This window comes from Odocoileus virginianus, chromosome 6, assembly GCF_023699985.2.
Source record: "Odocoileus virginianus isolate 20LAN1187 ecotype Illinois chromosome 6, Ovbor_1.2, whole genome shotgun sequence".
In the NCBI taxonomy this organism is placed as follows: Eukaryota; Metazoa; Chordata; class Mammalia; order Artiodactyla; family Cervidae; genus Odocoileus; species Odocoileus virginianus.
This window is the reverse complement of record NC_069679.1, coordinates 88,340,202-88,358,714: the sequence shown is the minus strand read 5'-3', so window position 1 is coordinate 88,358,714 and position 18,513 is coordinate 88,340,202. Positions and strand designations below refer to the sequence as shown.

The 18,513-nt window shown below is 52.5% G+C and overlaps 1 protein-coding gene across 5 annotated transcripts in view; it reads left to right on the top strand.

Moving 5' to 3' along the window:
- TTC7B (tetratricopeptide repeat domain 7B) overlaps window positions 1-18,513 on the top strand; it is a 267,917-nt gene that overhangs the window by 191,334 nt on the left and 58,070 nt on the right. For all 5 annotated transcript variants that reach the window (XM_070469788.1, XM_070469792.1, XM_070469789.1 and 2 more), the window contains one exon: window positions 15,454-15,570. In XM_070469788.1, the coding sequence (XP_070325889.1) occupies window positions 15,454-15,570 (117 nt within the window). The remainder of the gene's footprint in view (window positions 1-15,453; window positions 15,571-18,513) is intronic.

The following is an 18,513-nucleotide window of genomic DNA, read 5'->3' as shown; positions in this document are numbered from 1 at the left end:
TATTGAGCAGAGGTATGTTAAAACTAACTTTGCTGGTAGATTGTACTATTTCACCACATAGTTATAGCAATTTTTGTTTTATATATTTTAAAGCTGTTTTCTTAGGTACATTTAAATTTTAAATTGCTATGTGTGTTAGTGGTTCAGCTCCGTCCAGCTCTTTGTGACCCCTAGACTGTAGCCCGCCAGCCTCCTCTGTCTGTGGAATTCTCCAGGCAAGAATACTGGACGGGGTAGCCATTCCCTTCTCCTGGGGATCTTCCCGACCCAGGGATTGAACCCAGGTCCCCTGCATTGCAGGCAGATTCTTTACTATCTGAACCACCAGGGAAGCCACAGAAATTGCTATGTGTTCCTTGTAAATTCTACCTTCTATCAATATGTAAGAAATTGCATAATTATTTTCACCATACCTCCACTTACAAATATCCATATATATACACACACACACACACACACACACACACACACATATACACACATACAATTTGTGTGTGTGTACTTGGAATATCTTTTTCCATTCTAACTTTGAACTTCTTATATTCTTATATTGTAGAGGCACTCAGAACTCATTACATAGAGCTATTTCTTTTAAACTCAGGCTGACAGTGTATCTGGACCGTCTAGTTCAATTCCATTTACTGTAAATAGTGACATGTTTGTATTAATGTGTCCCTCTTCATTTGTGTTTTCTATTTGTCCTGCTCTTTTTTCATATCTAATCCTCTCCCACCTTCTTGTAGATCGGTTATGTTTTTATTACATATTTTTCCTTACTAATTTGGAAACGAAACATTCTGTTTTGATTGTTGCGGTTTAGTGATGACCCTGGAAGTTTTACTGAGGGTCTGTGGCTGGCCAGCTCTCAGTCTGTGTGCAAAATTGTGTTTGGCCTTTCTCTCAAAGGAGAGTTTCAAACCAGACCTATGATTCCAGGCTCATGTTTCCTCACAGCTGAGTGATCCTGCTGCTCTTGTCAGCGTTGAGAAGTTCAGCCGTGGTGCGTTCTAATGCCGACCTCAGCGCACCTGAGATGTTTCAGTCTGCTGTCATTGCCATCATTGCCGACGCACGGCACTTTCACCGTGATGCAGCTAGGAGGGAATCCTGCTCGGGGCTTCTCAACTATGAATTGGTCTTGTCTGTGTCGTTTATTGTTCGTAGAAAATTCTCAGACATCACTTCTTCTAGTATTTCTTCTCCTATAGCTGGGGTTTTGTTTAGTTTTCTTAGGTTGTTTTAGTTTAGGATTTTGCTTTTCTATTTAATCAGGTAAGTTCTGCCTTTTGTCTCAAGTATTTGTCCCTTTCACATTTAACATAATCAAAGATGGTTGGATGTATGTCTGTCATTTCTATATGTGTCTTGTCTTCTTTGTTTCTCTAATACTGCCTTTCTCTTCTGTTGAAAACTTGTTTTCTTAAAGCCTTTAACTATTAAATGCCTAAAGAAAAGGATGGAAAATTAGCATTTGCTGATTATATATTAAAAGTCTCTAATGCACTGTACATTTTTCCTGAAAAAAAATTTAACCAAATACACATTTTTATATCGTGTTCATGGATCCTGATAGATTCACTGTCTCTTGTACTTGGTATAAGAGCCTCTGTTGTTCTTTTAAAATACAGCTTGGCAAAGATTTCCTAATTGATTAATATATTTTGCTTAGTAATTTTCCGTATTGGTCCAAGAATGTAGAAGTCGATGCCAGCTGATGTTGGGAACACTTCTCTCTTCTGAAGACAGCATGACCAGGGTGTGGTCAGGCCCTCACAGACTTTGTGCTTCTGCCTGGGATTATTCATTTTTAGATAAAATATCGCAGTGAGAGCTGACAGTCTGTTACTTTTGTCTTTGGAAAATATATCAGAGAGTATCTTGCCAATGGCGGATTTGAGAACTTTAGTGTAACTGAGTTTTATTCTAATTCAGCCCAGACTTCTGATGGCTTCTAACTGTACCCAGCCACTCCCAGGTATAGTTTCTTGTCCTGACACAAGTTGCGATTATACAGCTTTCCTAATTACAGATTTTCAGTCGATCTGAACTTTACTATTTCCTACTTAAATAGAGCAGCACATGAAGGCCCTTATTCCCAGGCTCTCAGAGCCGTCATCAAATCAGCAGCACACGTAAGAAGCCGTCAAATGTTACCCAAAGCACAGAAAGCAGCCCTTGAAACCAGTCAAAGGTAAAAGTACAGTAGGGGCCCTCATGGTGTTTTCTGATCCATGGCTTTGATATGTCAGATGCTGAAATAATCCTCAAGTGCCCAGCTTGAAAGACAAGCTCTTCTGCTGCATATGGTCTACTCTCATACGTATGGAAGCGGATTTTGTCAGATAATCATGTTTCTTTTTACACCAATAGGAACTAGCTGTATGGAAACGTATATACCTTCCACTCACTTGCCCCTTTGTGCACTGATTCAGCAGTGATGATCTCCGGCCATCACTGCTCTGTACACGGGCATGCGTGCTCCGTTGCTCGGTTGTATGTCTTCACCAGGCTCCTCTGTCCGTGGGATTCTCTAGGCAGGAATACTGGAGTGGGTTGCCTTTTCCTCCTCCAGGGGATCTTCCCAACCCAGGCATCAAACCTGTGTCACTTATGTCTCCTGCATTGGCCGGCAGGTTCTAGCACCAGCTGGGAAGCCCGTTTTGTGTACAGGCAACTCCTATGAGCAGTTCACACACTTTAAACTACTTCAATCATCATGAGAATACCAGAGGTTGGTAGTGTTATCATCCTCATTTTGCCAATAAGGCACAGAGGGGTTAAGTGGTTTGTCCGAGATAATGCATCTCCGAGGTGTCAGAGTCCTGCTTTGAGCGCAGGCAGCCTGGCCTCAGCCTCTGAGCTTGGGCCTGGGAGACTCTGCGCTCCCCGCACATTCCAGTTGACGTGGGAGGTGCTGGAGAGGCTGCCACGGACAACAAAGACGGTTCATGTTCCAAGCCAGCAGTCCCTGTGAGCAGGATTTCACCCTCTCTCCTCTGTTAATCTCTTCAACACACCAGAAAACATGGTGAAGACCATGCTTTTCTTGAGTGGAGTATATATCTGGTTTAAAACAAGTCATTACTTGGCAAGTAAGACTACGCCTTCTCACTCTGTCTCACTTCACACACACTCTCAGAGAAACTCAGTTTTAAGTTGAAATATCATATTGAGTAATGTTTCGAGGTAGTGATTACTGAGAGGCCAGGTGTTACGGGCTATTTTTATGTCTGAGCTGAGTGATGGGGTAATGAACATGTCCATTAAATCTGTATTTGATGGAAAGTTGGAACACAAGGAAAGAGGCTGTTGATCCTGTTAAAACTGGAGAAATGACCTGTGGAAGAACGTCTGGGAGGGATGAGTGCACGGTAACTCACTGTTACCCTTCAGTAACTGATGATGCCCCTTCTTCAGATACAAGCTGCGGGACCTTTGGGCAAAGGGTAGTGGGTGACTGCCTGAAAGATACCACAGATCAAAGTGGAGCAGGCTCAGTGTGCAGTAGCCCGCTTAAAAGCAGACTTCCAGAACGACAACAACAAAAACTCAAAACAACAACAACAAAGGACTTGAGTAGACCTTTCTCCAAAGCAGATATTCAAGTGGCCAGTGAGCCCATGGAAATATTCTTAGCATCACTAATCATCAGGGAAAGCAAATCAAAACCACAGTGAGATACCATTAGGATGGCTATTATTTTAAAAAACAAAAAACAGCAGCAGCAGCAGATAGAAACAAGTGTTGGAGAGGGTGTGGAGAAGCCAGACTCGTGCTCTGCTGGTGGGAATGTAAAATGTGCAGCTGCTGTGGAAAATAGTATGGCAGTTCCTCAAAATAATAAAAATAGATTATTGTATGATCCAGCAATTCTACTTCTGGGTAAATACTCAAAAGAATTGAAAGAAGGAACAGAGGTCAATAGCACAATTCATAAGACCCCAAAAGGTAGAAATCACCCATGTCCATGGATGATGAATGGATAGATAAGCAAAATGTGCTCCATATACAATGGGATATGATTCAGTTTTCAAAAAGGAAGGACATTCTTAAAAAAAAAAAAAGGAGGAAATCTGAAATATGCTATGAAATATGCCACAATGTGGATGAAACTTGAGGATGTTATGCTATTAAAATAAACCAGTCACAAAAGGACAAGTACTGTATGATTAGTGTTATATGTGAGACTTGGACTGTAAAGAAGGCTGAGTGCCAAAGAACTGATGCCTTTGAACTATGGTGCTTGAAGAAGACTCTTGAGAGTCCCTTGGACTGAAAGGAGATCAAACCACTCCATCTTAAAGGAAACCAACCCTGAAAATTCACTGGAAAAAAAAAAGAAAAAAAAAATTCACTGGAAGGACTGATGCTGAAACTGAAGCTCCTGATACTTTGGCCACCTGATGCAAACAACTGACTCACTGGAAAAGACCCTGATGCTGGGACAGACGGAAGGCAGGAGGAGAAGGGGACGACAGAGGATGAGATGGTTGGAGGGCATCACTGACTCAATGGATATGAGCTTGGGTAAACTCTGGGAGTTGGTGATGGACAGGCAGGCCTGGCTGCTGTGGTTCAGGGGGTCGCAAAGAGTCGAACACGATTTGGCAACTGAACAGCAGCGACAGTCAAGGCTGGTGTTGGGGGGTCTGCTTTCTGCCGATCTGTGCCCGCAGAGCCAAGGCCGAGGGGGCCGTCCCCCCACACAGCTCACAGCGCGAGGCCCGGGGCCACTGTGGTGCGCTGAGCGCTTCCCAACATGGACCACCACCCGTGCTGCTCGGGAGCCGCAGCCCCAGGCCTCCCTGGGCACCTGGGGGACGAGCAGAGCCGAAGCATACCTCCCGATGTGCTGAGAGAGGGTGAGGGCAAAGCGCCCCGGAGTCACGGGAGCAGCGATGTGCGAGGACCCTGCCCCACGCGGCCTCTAAGCGCCCACTCCACCGCTCCCGCAGCGGCAGCCCACGTCGGGCACTGCGTGCCTCCCCCGCTTGCCTCCAGTCCTGACTCGGTGGAGCCGCTGCGCGTCCCTCACAGAGCTTCAGAGCTTCCTGTGAGTCCGTGTCTCAGCGGGCCGAGCCCCCTTCCCTCTGGGTCTGGGTGGTCGCAGGGTCCCCGTCCTTTCAGCGTCTGCCTTTATCCCTGCAGGGGCCCCCATCCTCAGACGTGGGGACACGGGGAGACCTCGGCCGTGGCAGCTGAGTCAGAAGTAAAGATGAAGGGACCCCTCTGGTGGCCCTGGGGTCCGACTCTGTGCTCCATCGCGGGTACACAGGTTCGCTCCCCGGTCAGGGAGCTGAGACCCGCATGCCAGCAATGGGCGGATCGGCTCTCGGTTCACCCGCCAGGTGTTAGAGGCGATCACTGGTGGTTGTGGTTCAGAGAGAATGAAGTCTTTATTTTTAGAGCTGGGGTAGTTACATGGGAAATGATGCTTTCCAGTTTTTCCTGTGCGTGTCTTTCCGTAGCAGACGGCTCTCCGGGCCCCAGACCGTTGCTCGCGACTCGCTCCCCAGCCCCAGGGCGGCTTCTGGGCCTCCTGCTTCTCTGCACCCACTCCGCCCCAGTTCCACCCGGGGAAGACGATGCCCGGGAGGCCGTCCTGACTGCTGCTCTGAGGATGGCACCGAAGGACACCGCTCCCATCGCGAACACGTCACTCGCAGGAGCGGCTCTCCCGGGTCTGGGTGGCGTGATGCGTACGTGTTCTCGCTCAGCCCATCCCAGGCATTTCCAGTTGAGGTTCCAGGACCCTAATCGGAGTTGAGATTAGTAGCTAAAGTGGGAGTAAAAAATGAGCCAAACTGGGGTTTCTCAGGGTGATTTATTGCCGCTAAATATGTCAGTTGTTTGTTTGTTCTAAAAATATCGCTAGGAGGATGGGGGAGTATCCAGATTGTTGACACTTGGACTGAAAGGCGCAGCAGAGTGTAACTGATCCGGGCCCACGGGAGGCCCTGCCCGTCCCGCGAGGAGGCCGGGTGGCCGTCCTTGGCGCGGGCCCTTAAAGCCAGGCGTCCGCCCGCGGGGCTTTGGCCAAACAGACGTGGCGTCCATGCTCCTGGAGCCAGCAGGTCGGGGAGCCTGGGCGGGGGCGACAGGCCGGCGGGGGAGCCCCCACACCTGCCAGGAGCCTGTGCGGGGTCTCCTTCCCCGCCGCCCCGGGCCTGAGCGTGGTCGCATTTCCAGCACTTCCTCAGCGGTAGAGGCTCCCAGAGAAGTTGGGCAGTGAGCCCCCTGGGCCAGCCGCTCTTCGTTCCTAGAGACTGCTCTCCCCATTAGAGCCACGATCTTCAAACCTCCCTTCGTGGTTGTGTCAGCCAGCCGAGCTGGCTCCACCAGGGGCTCAGTCTCTGAGGAGCTTGCAGGCCAGGGGTGTCCGTCTGGTAGCCACGGGCAGACTTCTGTTAGCGGAGTTCCTGTGAGTCAGTGCACAGCTCAGAAACGTCTGGATTGGATTAGCGTTGGGGTGGGCAGGCATGACTCCAGAGAGGCCTTGAAGCCAGCTCCTGTTTTCTTGCCTGGCTCGGGAAGACGTTTGAGTTTTCCAGCCCTGAGGCAGACGCCCTGGGCAGAGGCGAGGATCCGGTGCTCCGCAGACTCCGGCGCCCTTTCTGTGGGTGACAGCGTGCGTGGCGCTCAGTGGCCATGCTCAGCAAGCACCTTGCTGTTGTTGAGTCGCTCAGTCGTGTCCGACTCCTTGCGACCCCGTGGACTGTAGCCCACCAGGCTCCTCTGTCCATGGGATTCTCCAAGCAAGAATACTGGAGTGGGTTGCCATTTCCTATAGCACAGCCACCAGAGTCACCCAGAGAATCTCTCTAAAAGGAAAGGAAGGCTCAAGACGACAGGTGGGGGTTGCCCTTCATTTATGAGCTTAATGGAAGTGGTGATCAGAATGGCCACTGAAGTTAAGAATAAAATACCTTCAAAGTTCTTACTGGAATGAAATAAACACAGAATTGCCTAAGTGTAGGGACTATGGGAAGTGTTTTCCTGGAGGTCTTTTTTTTTTTTTAATCAGACCATTGAAAGTAAAAATGGAGAATTATGAAGTAGAATGGTGCTTTTTGAACTTAAATTTGCACACACATCACCTAGGAGTCTTGTTACATGAAGATTCTAATCCATCGGGTCTAGTGCCTGCTCTGTCACTTCAGTCATGTCTGAATTTTTGACCCCATGGACTGTAGCCCAACAGATTCTTCACTCTCTGGGATTCTCTAGGCACGAACAGTGGAGTGGATTGCCATTCCTTCTCCACAGGATCTTCCCAATCCAGGGATCGAACCCAGGTCTTCTGGATTGCAGGCGGATTCTTTACTGTCTGACCCACCAGGGAAACCCCCTTTGGGTCTAGAGTGGGTGGATTTTCTGCATTTCTCACAGGTTCCCAGGGAATGCAGAAGGTGCCTGCCCTGACCACATTCTTGAGTAGCAAAGCATTCACTGCAGGACTCTCAAGGTCTTTCCCAGGTTTGGGTTAATTGGAAAAAGCGATATATATATATATATACATTTTTTTTCTTTAATAGTCGATGAACAGATGTCATACGGCAATTAGGTGAGTCAGGTGATGAAGGAGACTGTGTGTTTCCTGTGATAGCTGAGCAGACAAACCATTCATTCACATGATGTTTGCTGGACGATCTCCATGAATGATTTGTTCCCCAAGCAGTGTCTGATGGCTCCTGGAAGCCATCACGCGACTGGCACCATACCCGCCTCCTTCCACCTGTCCTTAGCGGGTCCTTGGGGTCCGAGCGTCAGCCCTGGGCCTGCGCAGCTGTACCCACAGCCCCGGTGCGCCTGGGGGCGGCTGCGCCCGCGGAGACGCGCCAGGCCAGGTGGCGCGGGGACCAGTCCCACCCCGCTCCCTCCGGCAGCAGTGAGTCAGCCTGGGTCAGAGGTCTTGCCCAGAACACCCCCTCCCGGGATCGGCCTGCTGCGAAATCCAGCGGGAGAGCCAGGGCTCCGAGACCAGCAGGCCGTCAGAAATGCGGGCGAGGAGTCGAGATGGATTTCCTTCACCAAGGCCAGCCTGGAACCTGAGGGCAGCCGCTCGCCCCGGTGCTGGAGGGCTGGTCGGCGGTGTCTGATGACGGCCCGTCCGTGGCCGGGGGGCCGCCTCCGCGCGCTGATGACTCACCAGCGGGTCGGGTTCCCGCCCTCCGCCGCCTCACCGCGTGCTCCCGGCGCCACGCCCGGCTTCTCTCCCGCCTGCCCCGTGGCGTCCAACGTCTCCCCAACGTCGAGCTGCGTCTCGGCGCGCCCTGCCTCCTCCCACCCCCGCCGGCTCTGCCCCTCTTCCGCCCGGTGGCGCTGCCCGCAGGCGTTTGGCAGCCGGTCCACGCCAGCCCTCAGCTCAGCCCGGGAAGAGAGAGATGCGGGCGGCGTTCGAGGTCCCCGTGGCCACTGCCCCGCTTGGGCAAACACCACAGGCATTTTCTGCACAGCTGTTTTGCATCCCGGCCGACATTCAGCAGATAAACAAAGACAGGTCCCTGGCAGGCCGAGCCGAGAGCAGCAAACAGATCAGCATGAAATACCAGACGTTCAGGCTTCCCGGGATGTTCTTTCTGAATCAGCTGCGCTGAGCACAGCGTTTACGGATCTGCTGATTAGTGAGGGTTTTGTTTATTAATATGTGCACTTTTTATGCTGTCAAATAAGATTGGAGGGAATTTATTACTATAGTGTTTCTCTTAAAATCCTAATTTCTTTCATTGACAGTCCTTCATTAGAAAGCTTAGTGAGGCACACTAGATTTCAGATTTAGCAGTATCTCCTCTTTTGTCTTTTGCTCAGGTCCCAGCCTTATAGCCCAGACACCAGACCCCATTCTTTGAGCACACGGGGACACTCCTGCCTTGGCTTGAGATGGCCCATCTGCCTGCCTGGAAGGCCTCTCCCCAGAGCCCATCTCACCCTAACTAGAAAAGTCTCTCTTGGTTGTCCTCCATGGCCCCCAGGAAGACCCTGTCTCCTTCCTTTTGCTCTGCCAGATAACCTTGTCCATATGTCTGTCTGTGTTTATCACATATCCTGTGTATAGCACACTAGATTGTGAGCTTTTGGTGAGGGGAGAAATACTACGTCTGACTCCTCTTTGTGGCCTCAAGGGCATATTAGGCACTTTTTAAAATGACTGACAAAAAGATGAACAAATTCGTTATCAGGCACATTGACCACTTTATAGATCTGTTGTTCAGTTGCTCAGTTATGTCCAACTCTTTGTGACTCCATGGACTGCAGCACGCCAGGCTTCCCTGTCTTTCACTGTCTTCTGGAGTCTACTCTAATTCATGTGCACTGAGTTGATGATGCCATCCAACCATCTCATCCTCTGTCGCCCCCTTCCCCTCTTGCCTTCAGTGTTTCCCAGTATCAGAGTCTTTTCCAATGAGTCAGCTCTTCACACCAGGTGGCCAAAGTATTGGAGCTTCAGCTTCAGTATCAGTCCTTCCAATGAACACCCAGGACTGATTTCCTTTAGGATGGATTGGTTGGATCTCCTTGCAGTCCAAGGGACTCTCAAGAGTCTTCTCCAACACCACAGTTCAAAAGCATCAATTCTTTGGCCCTCAGCTTTCTTTATAGTCCAACTGTCACATCCATACATGACTACTGGAGAAGCCACAGCCTTGACTAGATGGACCTTTGTCAGCAAAGTGATGGCTTTTTAATACACTGTCTATGTTCATGAGTAAACAGATGAAAAGAAATATGCAAATGAGATGAGGAAGGAGCTAGCTGCTGCCTGGGGAGGAGGTCAGGAATGTCAGACAGAGGGACTTGCACGGGCGTTGGGAGGAGACCTGCAAGCAGGCAGAGGACACAGGCAGGGAGGTAGGCGGGCCAGTGAGAGGTCATGTCTGGAACCATGGGCCTGGGGCCCAGGGTAAAGCTAAACCAGAAGGACGTGCTAGAGGTACGGTGTCCAGGAGTGAGAAATTTTCCTGGGGGTGAGACTAGAGATTAAACCTGGCCCTGGTACATTGCTCAAGGTGCCCAGTGAGAAGTCACTCTGCCACAGACCCCAGAGCTCCACCAGGGGCCCACATCTTCTCTCTGAGCTCTACACTAAGCCAGACAGTTATTTCAAGAGTTACTCTGGGATTCTCAAAAAATTCCAAAAATAGGGTAAAATATTATTTCTAGTAGTTTTAATGAAAAGTAAAAACCTTGATTAACTGTGTCCTTCCAATGTCTAGAGTTTTATATGCACCTAACTTGAGGGAAGAAGCAAGTCACAAAAAGCACAAGCGAATGTAATCATTTCTTTCCGAATCACATATGATGCATCCTAGGAACACTTCAGCAGCCCCAACTCCTCTTTTCCTGCAGCCCTGCCCAAATCTCAGGGCTTCCTGGGTCGGGAAGATCCCCTGGAGAAGGAAATGGCAACCCACTCCAGTGTTCTTGTCTAGAGAGTTCCATGGACAGAGGAGCCTGGAGAGCTCCAGTCCACGGGGTCACAGAGAGTTGGACACAACTGAGCAACTAACACACGCACATACAATCTGTGCCTAAGCCAGAGTCTCACCTAATGTTTGTGGCAAGCCTTTTTTACTGATTGGACTATGTATTCTCTGAGGGCAAGGAACTATATTTTATGCCTCTTTCTCTTCCACACAGTATCTAACAGAGATCTTTGCACATTTTGTCTCCAGATGCGTGCTCAGTTGTGTCTGATTCTTTGTGACCCCATGGACTGTAGCCCGCCAGGCTCCTCTGTCTAGGGGATTCTCCAGGCAAAAATAGAGGAGTAAATTGCCATTTCCTCCTCCAGGGGCGCTTCCTGACCCAGGGATCAAACCCAGGCCTCCTGTCTCCTGCATTGTAGGTGCATTCTTTACCACTTGCACATTTTAGGGTTTTAAATATTTAACAGTGGATTAGAAAATGCTACATATCTTCATTAGTGTCAGTAGTATGTTTAGAATATTTTAAGTCATTCTCTGTGTTTCTTGTTCTGCACTTTGGAGTCAAGTGGGTTTGGGTTTACATTTCTGGTCTGCCAGGAACCAGCTGTGTGAACTCGGGCGGAAGACTTAGCTTTCGGCCTGACTTGCAGAGATGTTGTAAGAATTGCTGATTACGTGTTTATAGTGTCTGGCAGCCACTGTGGTTATTGTTATTATTTCACTTGAAAGAAGAAGCTTCCTGGCTTATAGCTCATTATTCCACAGCGGAGAGCTCTTATATTTTCTGGAACTGCATTTCCATTTGGGAGTTTAAGCTTCTGTTTACTTATGGCTGGCTTCAGTGGTTGGGGGGCAAGGAGGTTTGACCCGAACCTTGAAAGATAAGTAGAAGAGGCTTAAAAAGCAGAAATGGATGGAAAAGCAGTTGCAGACAGAAGGAGCAGCACGCGCACAGACTCAGTGGCGCGAGGAGGGTGACCTCGGAGAAGCCGCTCATGACTGGGATGGGAGTGCCCCTGGTGGGGGGCACACATGGGCAGGAGCCCGGCCCTCAGAGGCATGGCCTGAGATGCTAGATTTGGGCTCCAGGAACATCATCAGATGGGTATTGTAGGGAAGTTCTAGTCTTCATTAATTTCCTGTAAGGATTCGAGGAGTCTCTGAACAAAAAGTTTTTAAAGTAGATTAATGGACTTTGAGCCAGGTGTAGGGGACAGGAAGAGACCATTTTCCCAGCATGTGATGTCTGACTGTAGTTGGAGAAACAACCCACTGGGCCGTGGTTGGACTGGGGTGTGTGTAGCCCATCCACCCCATGCCTCTATCGCATCCACAGCTCAGTGCGCTGAGACAGCCGGGGCTGGTCGGTCCTGGGACTTCTGCCTCAGGGTCTCCTCCGTAGGTGGGATCCACGGCCTCTTGGGACATCGACCACCGCCCATGAATGCCAGCCAGCCGCTGCGTATGTCTCTCCCGTCTGTCCTAGTGGAACGGGCCCCCAGCCAGGTGTTTTCAACAGCCCTGAGATACACGAGCAGCACTCGGCGAAAAGGGCGCCAGGTGTCCTGGGGTCTGTTCTGGCTTTGTTCTCCGCCGTACCAGCCAGGCCTGGGGCCCGGTCTCTGGGGCCCGGCCTCTGTCCCTGCCTCTGCCTGCCTTCAAGAGCGGGTCAGACTCAGGGTTCCCGGACGTCTGCCATCGAGTTGGACGCGCCTGGCGGTGGCCGAGCGGCTCTGCCCCCCCAGCCCCCCTGTCCCCCAGCCCCCCGTCCCCAGCCCCCCTGTTCCCCGGCCCCTCTGCCGCCCCAGCTTCTCCTTCACGCTCCTCTCCTTTCCTCCACGTCCAGGTGCCTTTCCCATCACTTGGGCTCAGCAGTTGTACTGTTGTTCTTCCCGTTGGGTTCTCTGAAATCCAGCCCACACCTTTTCAACTCCACATCCTGAATCAAGTGTTTGAAAGCTGTTATTTCATGTTAATTAGAAGTTCTTTTTCCGCCAAGAAGCCTTGCACAGAACTGCTCTCCCAAGCTGTGGCCTAGAGTCAGCTCTGGCATCCTGTACAGTTACAGGAGCTGTGATAACTGCTCTCAGAGCCCCAGCTGCTTGCTGGGCGGGGGAACCTTCCCCCCCCCAATCCTGTCCCCCGTGGGCAGGCCCGCTTTGAGCCTGGCTCACTCAGAGGACCTGGGGGCCTCAGAGAACGCACCGTGGTCCCGGCGGGGTGGCCCACTGCCCCAAATGGCATGGTGCCCAACCATCACCCGTGAGGTCTCTGGCGTCCGAGCAGGTCTCCCCCACATGCTGACAGCTGGCCACTCAGCAGCCCTGCTTCCTGTTACACGTCTCCCAGGTGATCTGGGCTTCCCTGGTGGCTCAGTGCTAAAGAATCCGCCTGCAATGCAGGAGACCAGGGTTCCATCCCTGGGTCAGGAAGATCCCCTGGAGGAGGGCATGACAACCCACTCCAGTACTCTCTCCTGGACAATCCCGTGGGCAGAGGAGCCTGGCGGGCTATAGTCCATGGGGTTGCAAAGAGTCAGACACGACTGAGTGACTCACATTTTCACCTTCACTTTTAACACTTTCTGGTGAAAAAGTACTCCCACTGCCTTCTAGACTCATGAAGACACGCGTGAAGTCAACTTCTGTCTCCTTAAAAACCCCTCAAGACAGCCTGAGTAGCTGCCGTTCCCTGCAGGCAGTCCTGGAAAGGCCTCCGGGAGTGTCACTTCTTGAGGTGTTTTGAGCTGAAGCCAAGCCCTGTTCCGCATCTGGCCTCGCTCTCTCTGCCCGCCCGCTGGTAGGCCAGGCCCCGCCGCCAGCGTCCCTGGCCTGCTGTTCCCCCCCCCACCCCCAGCTTCTGCAGCCCCGGGCTTGAGGGGCCGCAGCCCGGACCCCCGGGGGCCGCCAGCGCCTGCTCGGGCCTCCAGAGTCTGTTCAGAGGGAGGGGATGGTGCCAAGCCACCCCGAGCTCGTGTGGTGCCTCTCAGGACCAGCCTTATTCCGCCTCTCATAGGGAAAAGAGACTGTCCCCCTCAGCAGTGCCTGCCTTCAAATGTGTAGTCCATAGTGAGGAATTCTCCTATAGGTCTAACTTTAATCACTAGAAACGTTTTTCTTTATCTTCTGTGATTTAGAGAGAAAATGCTGATTTGAAATCTGTTGACCTCACGGTGCTACGCACTGTGGAAGGGAGGCCAGAGAGAGACACTAGGATTTTCTTGTTGAAGGGAGATAAACCCCACCGACCGAGAGGGTCCTTACAACGGTGACACTGAGATGCTCTGTGAAGGGCCGAGCGAGGACACACAGAAGACTTTACAAGCGGGGGCTCCTTCCCGTCTCTGTCGTCTTTTCATTAACAACAAACACCATCTCACAAGGACTGGTGGTGCTAATGGTAAAGAACCCGCCTGCCAATGCAGGAGATGCAAGAGACGCAGGTGTGATCCCTCGATCGGGAAGATCCCCTGGAGGAGGAAATGACAATGCACTCCAGGATTCTTGCCTAGAAAATCCCATGGACTGAGGAGCCTGCGGGCTACAGTCCATGGGGTCGCAGTGAGTCGGACAGGACTGAAGTGACTTAGCACGCCTATGGTGCACACGGAGTAAAGATAAAGGTGTGATTAAGTGGTATCCATGGGAGACTTGTTTGATGAGATGGGGTTTTAGCTGAATTTACGAGGAATCAACGAGACGTGGATTAGTAGAGACGAAGATTGAGAACACGGCATGTACTCTTAGAGTAAGGATAAAAACACAGACTTTGGTGAATCACCTGGGGCTTCCCAGGTGGCTCAGTGGTAGAAGAATCCGCCAGCAACGCAGGAGACAGGAGTCCAGTCCCTGGGCTGGAAAGATCTCTTGGAGAAGGAAATGGCAATCCATTCAAGTATTCATGCCTGAAAAATCCCATGGAGAGAGGAGCCTGGCAGGCTACGGTCCATCGGCAGACACGACTGAGCGCACACGCGTGCTCTCCACAGTGAATTGCGTTGGCAGGAGTAAAGAGCCCAGTGGAAACCACGGCACCAAGTGGGATGGTGACGTAGGGCGGCCAGTGGGCAGAGTCTTAAAGGACTCGATAAGGAATTCTGACTTGTCATTACAGTCGGTAAGGAATCATTGTACTTTCTTGAGCTGGGAATGAGAATGATTTTTAGATATGATTTCTTTATATATGATTTCTCAGAGCCGGGAAAGGGAGAGGACAGACGACCATCAGGACGGAACCTGGGTTCAGGCTTCACAGGGCAGTGGTGATGAGCCCAGGCGCCCAGGGGGCTGATGCCAGAGGAATCAGCAGAGTGTGCACGCAGAGAAACTCTGAGAGGCCAGGAAAGGGAGAAGGGGCTACACCGGGTGCCCTGGACGGAGCCCTGGGCAGCGCAAAAACGGGGAGACAGAGTCAGCGATTGTGGCTGACTTGGTGAAGTCCTCGCCCCTTCAGAGCAGGGCTGGAGTGACCACAGAGGGGAAGGCCTTAGCCCAAGCCCCGCTTTCCATGAGCCCTCCGCCTAAGCTGTCATCTCCTTCATGCAATGACGATCACAGTGTAAGGTTACTGATAGATATTTACATCAACCGAGTCACATCGCGTGTAGTTTTGTAAATAAATCAAAATTCACTTTTGATGGATTTTTGAGGTTTTGCAGATAAGTTGGTTGTGCTCTAAAAAGCGCTCTCGTAGTAAAATCTCGTGTCCTGAATGAAATTAGCCGCTCCGATGCTTTTCAGCTGACCACCCGTGGCGGCGTGGTGGTGAGACTCCGGCAAGGCCGGATCCTGCCCCGTGAGCTCCGGGGTCCTTGGCCGCCGCCGCTTCCCTCGGGTCCGGCCTTTGGACGCCCCCTTTCTAGGGTGGCCAAAAAGCCTGCTCCGGTTTCTTAGGGGAAAACCCGAGCGGACGTTTGGACCCTGGACACCGTGGCCAGCCCAGCAGGCCTCCGCAGAGCTCCCGGCCAGTGCCGTCCCGCCGGGGCGCTGGTCTGAGCTGCGTCCTCCCCCTCTGTCTCCCCGCGCAGACTGCTGTTCTCCAAAGTGAAGCTGGACTCCCTCTCCCGGGGCCCGGACGAGGCGCTCCTCACGTGTAAGCACATGCTGCAGATCTGGAAATCCTGCTACAACCTGACCAACCCCAGGTAAGAGGCGGCCGCTGTGTGGGCATCGCGTGGCGCCCGCCGTTCCGGCCGTCCCCGCCCGGCGTCTAGCGGCACAGACTCTAGCCGCGTGCACCCCCGGGCCCGCGTGGAGCCTCGCGCTCCGTCTTTAAGGGGACTTTCTGCAGGCGTCTGATGAAGCCGCCAAGTCATGGGTTTCTTACGCTTTTGCCGCCACGGTGGCCGGTTAGGCTCAGTCCTGATCTTCTGCTTTCGCTCAACCAGTCATTTACATAACTCCTTTGGCGCGTCTTACCGTCTTGCTAGTGATTTGTGGATAGACTAGTCAATTATATATTCCAGATGGTGTTTTAACGGTATTATTTAAAAGACCTGAGTGGATAACAGGCCACATCCTACCAGCGAGAGTAGAAATTGCTATTGGGGTGATAAAGTGTAGTTTTCAAGAAGCTAAAATCATGACTCAAGCAAATATACAGGAAGCGTGTATCAAAGGTTTTATTTATCTCATTAACTAATGAAGGAAGCAGTAAACTGTTAAGACCCGTTCAAAGAAGAATTTGAAAACTAGATATGCTGAAATGAATTTGCAAATGAATATTAAAACAGTAACATCATACAGGACAATGAAACGTATTGTTTGGGGTTGTCTTATCTAAAGACATCGATTGTATCTCAACCAGACAAAATTGGTAGGTTTTCCGCTGGGCAACTCTGCCCCCCAGAGCTGTGAAACGGCCTGATCAGTCCCGGCCAGTCAAAGCCCCACGCCGCACGGGCAGATTCTGTGGGGGATGTCCGCGAGGCAGCCCACTAGTCCTCTCCCAGTACATCCCCGAAAAGCATCATCTTCAAGTCTTGAGCCGTTGTTCCCAGCAAATGTCCAGATTACAAAGTGTGCCCAGACCTGTGAAGGAAGTGATTTAAGAAAAAGGGGGCCTGGTGATTCAGGTGAATTCAGACAGCCAGTCACACACTCGGAATGTGTTCAGGTTTGCAGCAGGATGTATGGATAGCCTGCCTTCTACTCTTAAGAATCAGGAGTCTGAAATGTGTAAGTCATGGATGTGTTCAGGGTCTGGCCCAGCCCTGGGGAGGCCGGCGGCGGGAGGGTGTGTGGGCTCAGGCGGGGCTTCCACAAGGACAGTGGTGATGGGACTGGGGGCCAAGCGACATCAGGAGAGTCTGGGGCGACTCCACGGGAAAGAGAAAGGGAGATGGGGCCAAGCTTCATGCTTCGAAGGGCTGGCGGAGCACACAGCCGCTGGTGTGAGAGAAACAGGGAAGAGGTGGTCAGTAGCTGGGCAGTTAGTAAAGCCTTCGACCCTGCAGAGCAGGGCTGAGGAGGTGAAGGAGGAGCGGGCCTAGCTTACCGGCCCTGCCTCATGAGCAGGTGCAGGCAGGGAGGCCCGCATGCCCATCTCCCCTCGGGGAAAAGACACCCATGACACGGGCCTCCGCCCTTCTGTGGGTATGTTCTAGTGACAAAGATCCTCTAGTTTTTAGAGAATTCGACCTTCTCAGTCTGTAGGCAGCAACAGGAAACGTCCACACTTCTGCCCCCAAAGCCCTGACTCCCAGTCTCCCGGCAGCAGCAGGATTCGGGGTGTGGGGAGGGTCTTTGCCATGAGCCGGGCCACAGGCGACACTGCGGAGCTGACTGCGTCCCACTGGAACTCATGCCTTTGTCTGTGCCCCCCCAGAAATGAGAAGAGAAATCCACCAGCTCTCGCGTTGCCAAATTTCCCCCTTTCTCCACACCTCTCCCACCTCCCCACATTTCCTCCCACGTAGCAACCAAGAATATTGAATGTGAGGAGAAAAAAAAAAGACAGCAGAATCGGAAAGCTCTTTAAAAATACTTCACCAAATGCCTGGGCTATGGGCACCCTTCCTCCGTCTCCCGGAGGGTCTTCGGGCCGGCGCAGGGTGGAGCCTGGCTCTGGGCAGAGAGGACGGGGTGGGAGGGTGGGGGTGCCCAGGACCCTCGGCTTCTCCCGAGGCCTCGGGGAGGGGCGGCAGGCCACCAGCGCCTGCCTAAGGCGCTTCCTGCCGGCTCTTGGAACTGAGTTTTCTCTGGGGTACAAATAAAGCGTTTCTCCTGTGGCCCTCCCCGCTGTGCAGATTTAGACGCCCTCCCCGCACGGTCGGGGGGCACGGCCCTGGCCCAGAGCAGGGCGGGGGGCGGGGGGACTCAGCAGGGACAGCGCCCCGCAGTCCCCAGATCAGGGCAGCTCTGGGCCCGGCAGCCCCCAGTCAGGTCACACAGCGTTCTAGAAAAGGCCAGAGGCACATGAGCAGGTTGCTGAGAAGTGGCCCCGCCTGGGAAGCAGAAAGCCCCCCGGCAGGAGGAGGCTGGCTTCCGGCTGCAGAAGGCCCTTGCCGACAGGGCTCAGGCACCCCTGTGTCTCAGGTGTTGTGTGGCGGGGGGCGGTCTCCGCTCACCCTTGGGGTCTCCCCCCTGCTCCCACCCCCACAGCCCCCCCGGGGGCTGGCACAGGCTCCAGAGCAGGGAACACGGGGGCGCAGAGGAGGCCCCGGGGCATCGCAGGGCCAGTCTGAGGCCGGACCTCACTGCGTGTTCTCTGCGCCCCGCCCCTCCTTTTGACTCTGGCTTGAGGGAGAGCCATCCCGGGGCCAAGACCACATCCCTGCTGTGAGCACAGGCTGGGGGCCTTCTCCTGGGCGTGCGTGTGGCGGACTGCCGCTCGCTGCAGAAGCCTGGGGGGCCTCCCAAGGCCTGCAGTTGCGCTTGCCTCTGGTACAGAAGTCCACCCCACGGCCCACCCCCTCTCGGGGCCGCACACAGCTCCGGCTGTTCTTGCGCGGGTCACTGGCCACTCAAGACCGTGTGACTTCGGCCAGAGCCTCGCCAGACGGTCCAGCAGCCTCCCCGCGTGGAAGCACTTCCCCTTCTCTATGCCGCCGGGCCAGGCTGTTGATAGGTTCTTCTCCAGCCCTGTC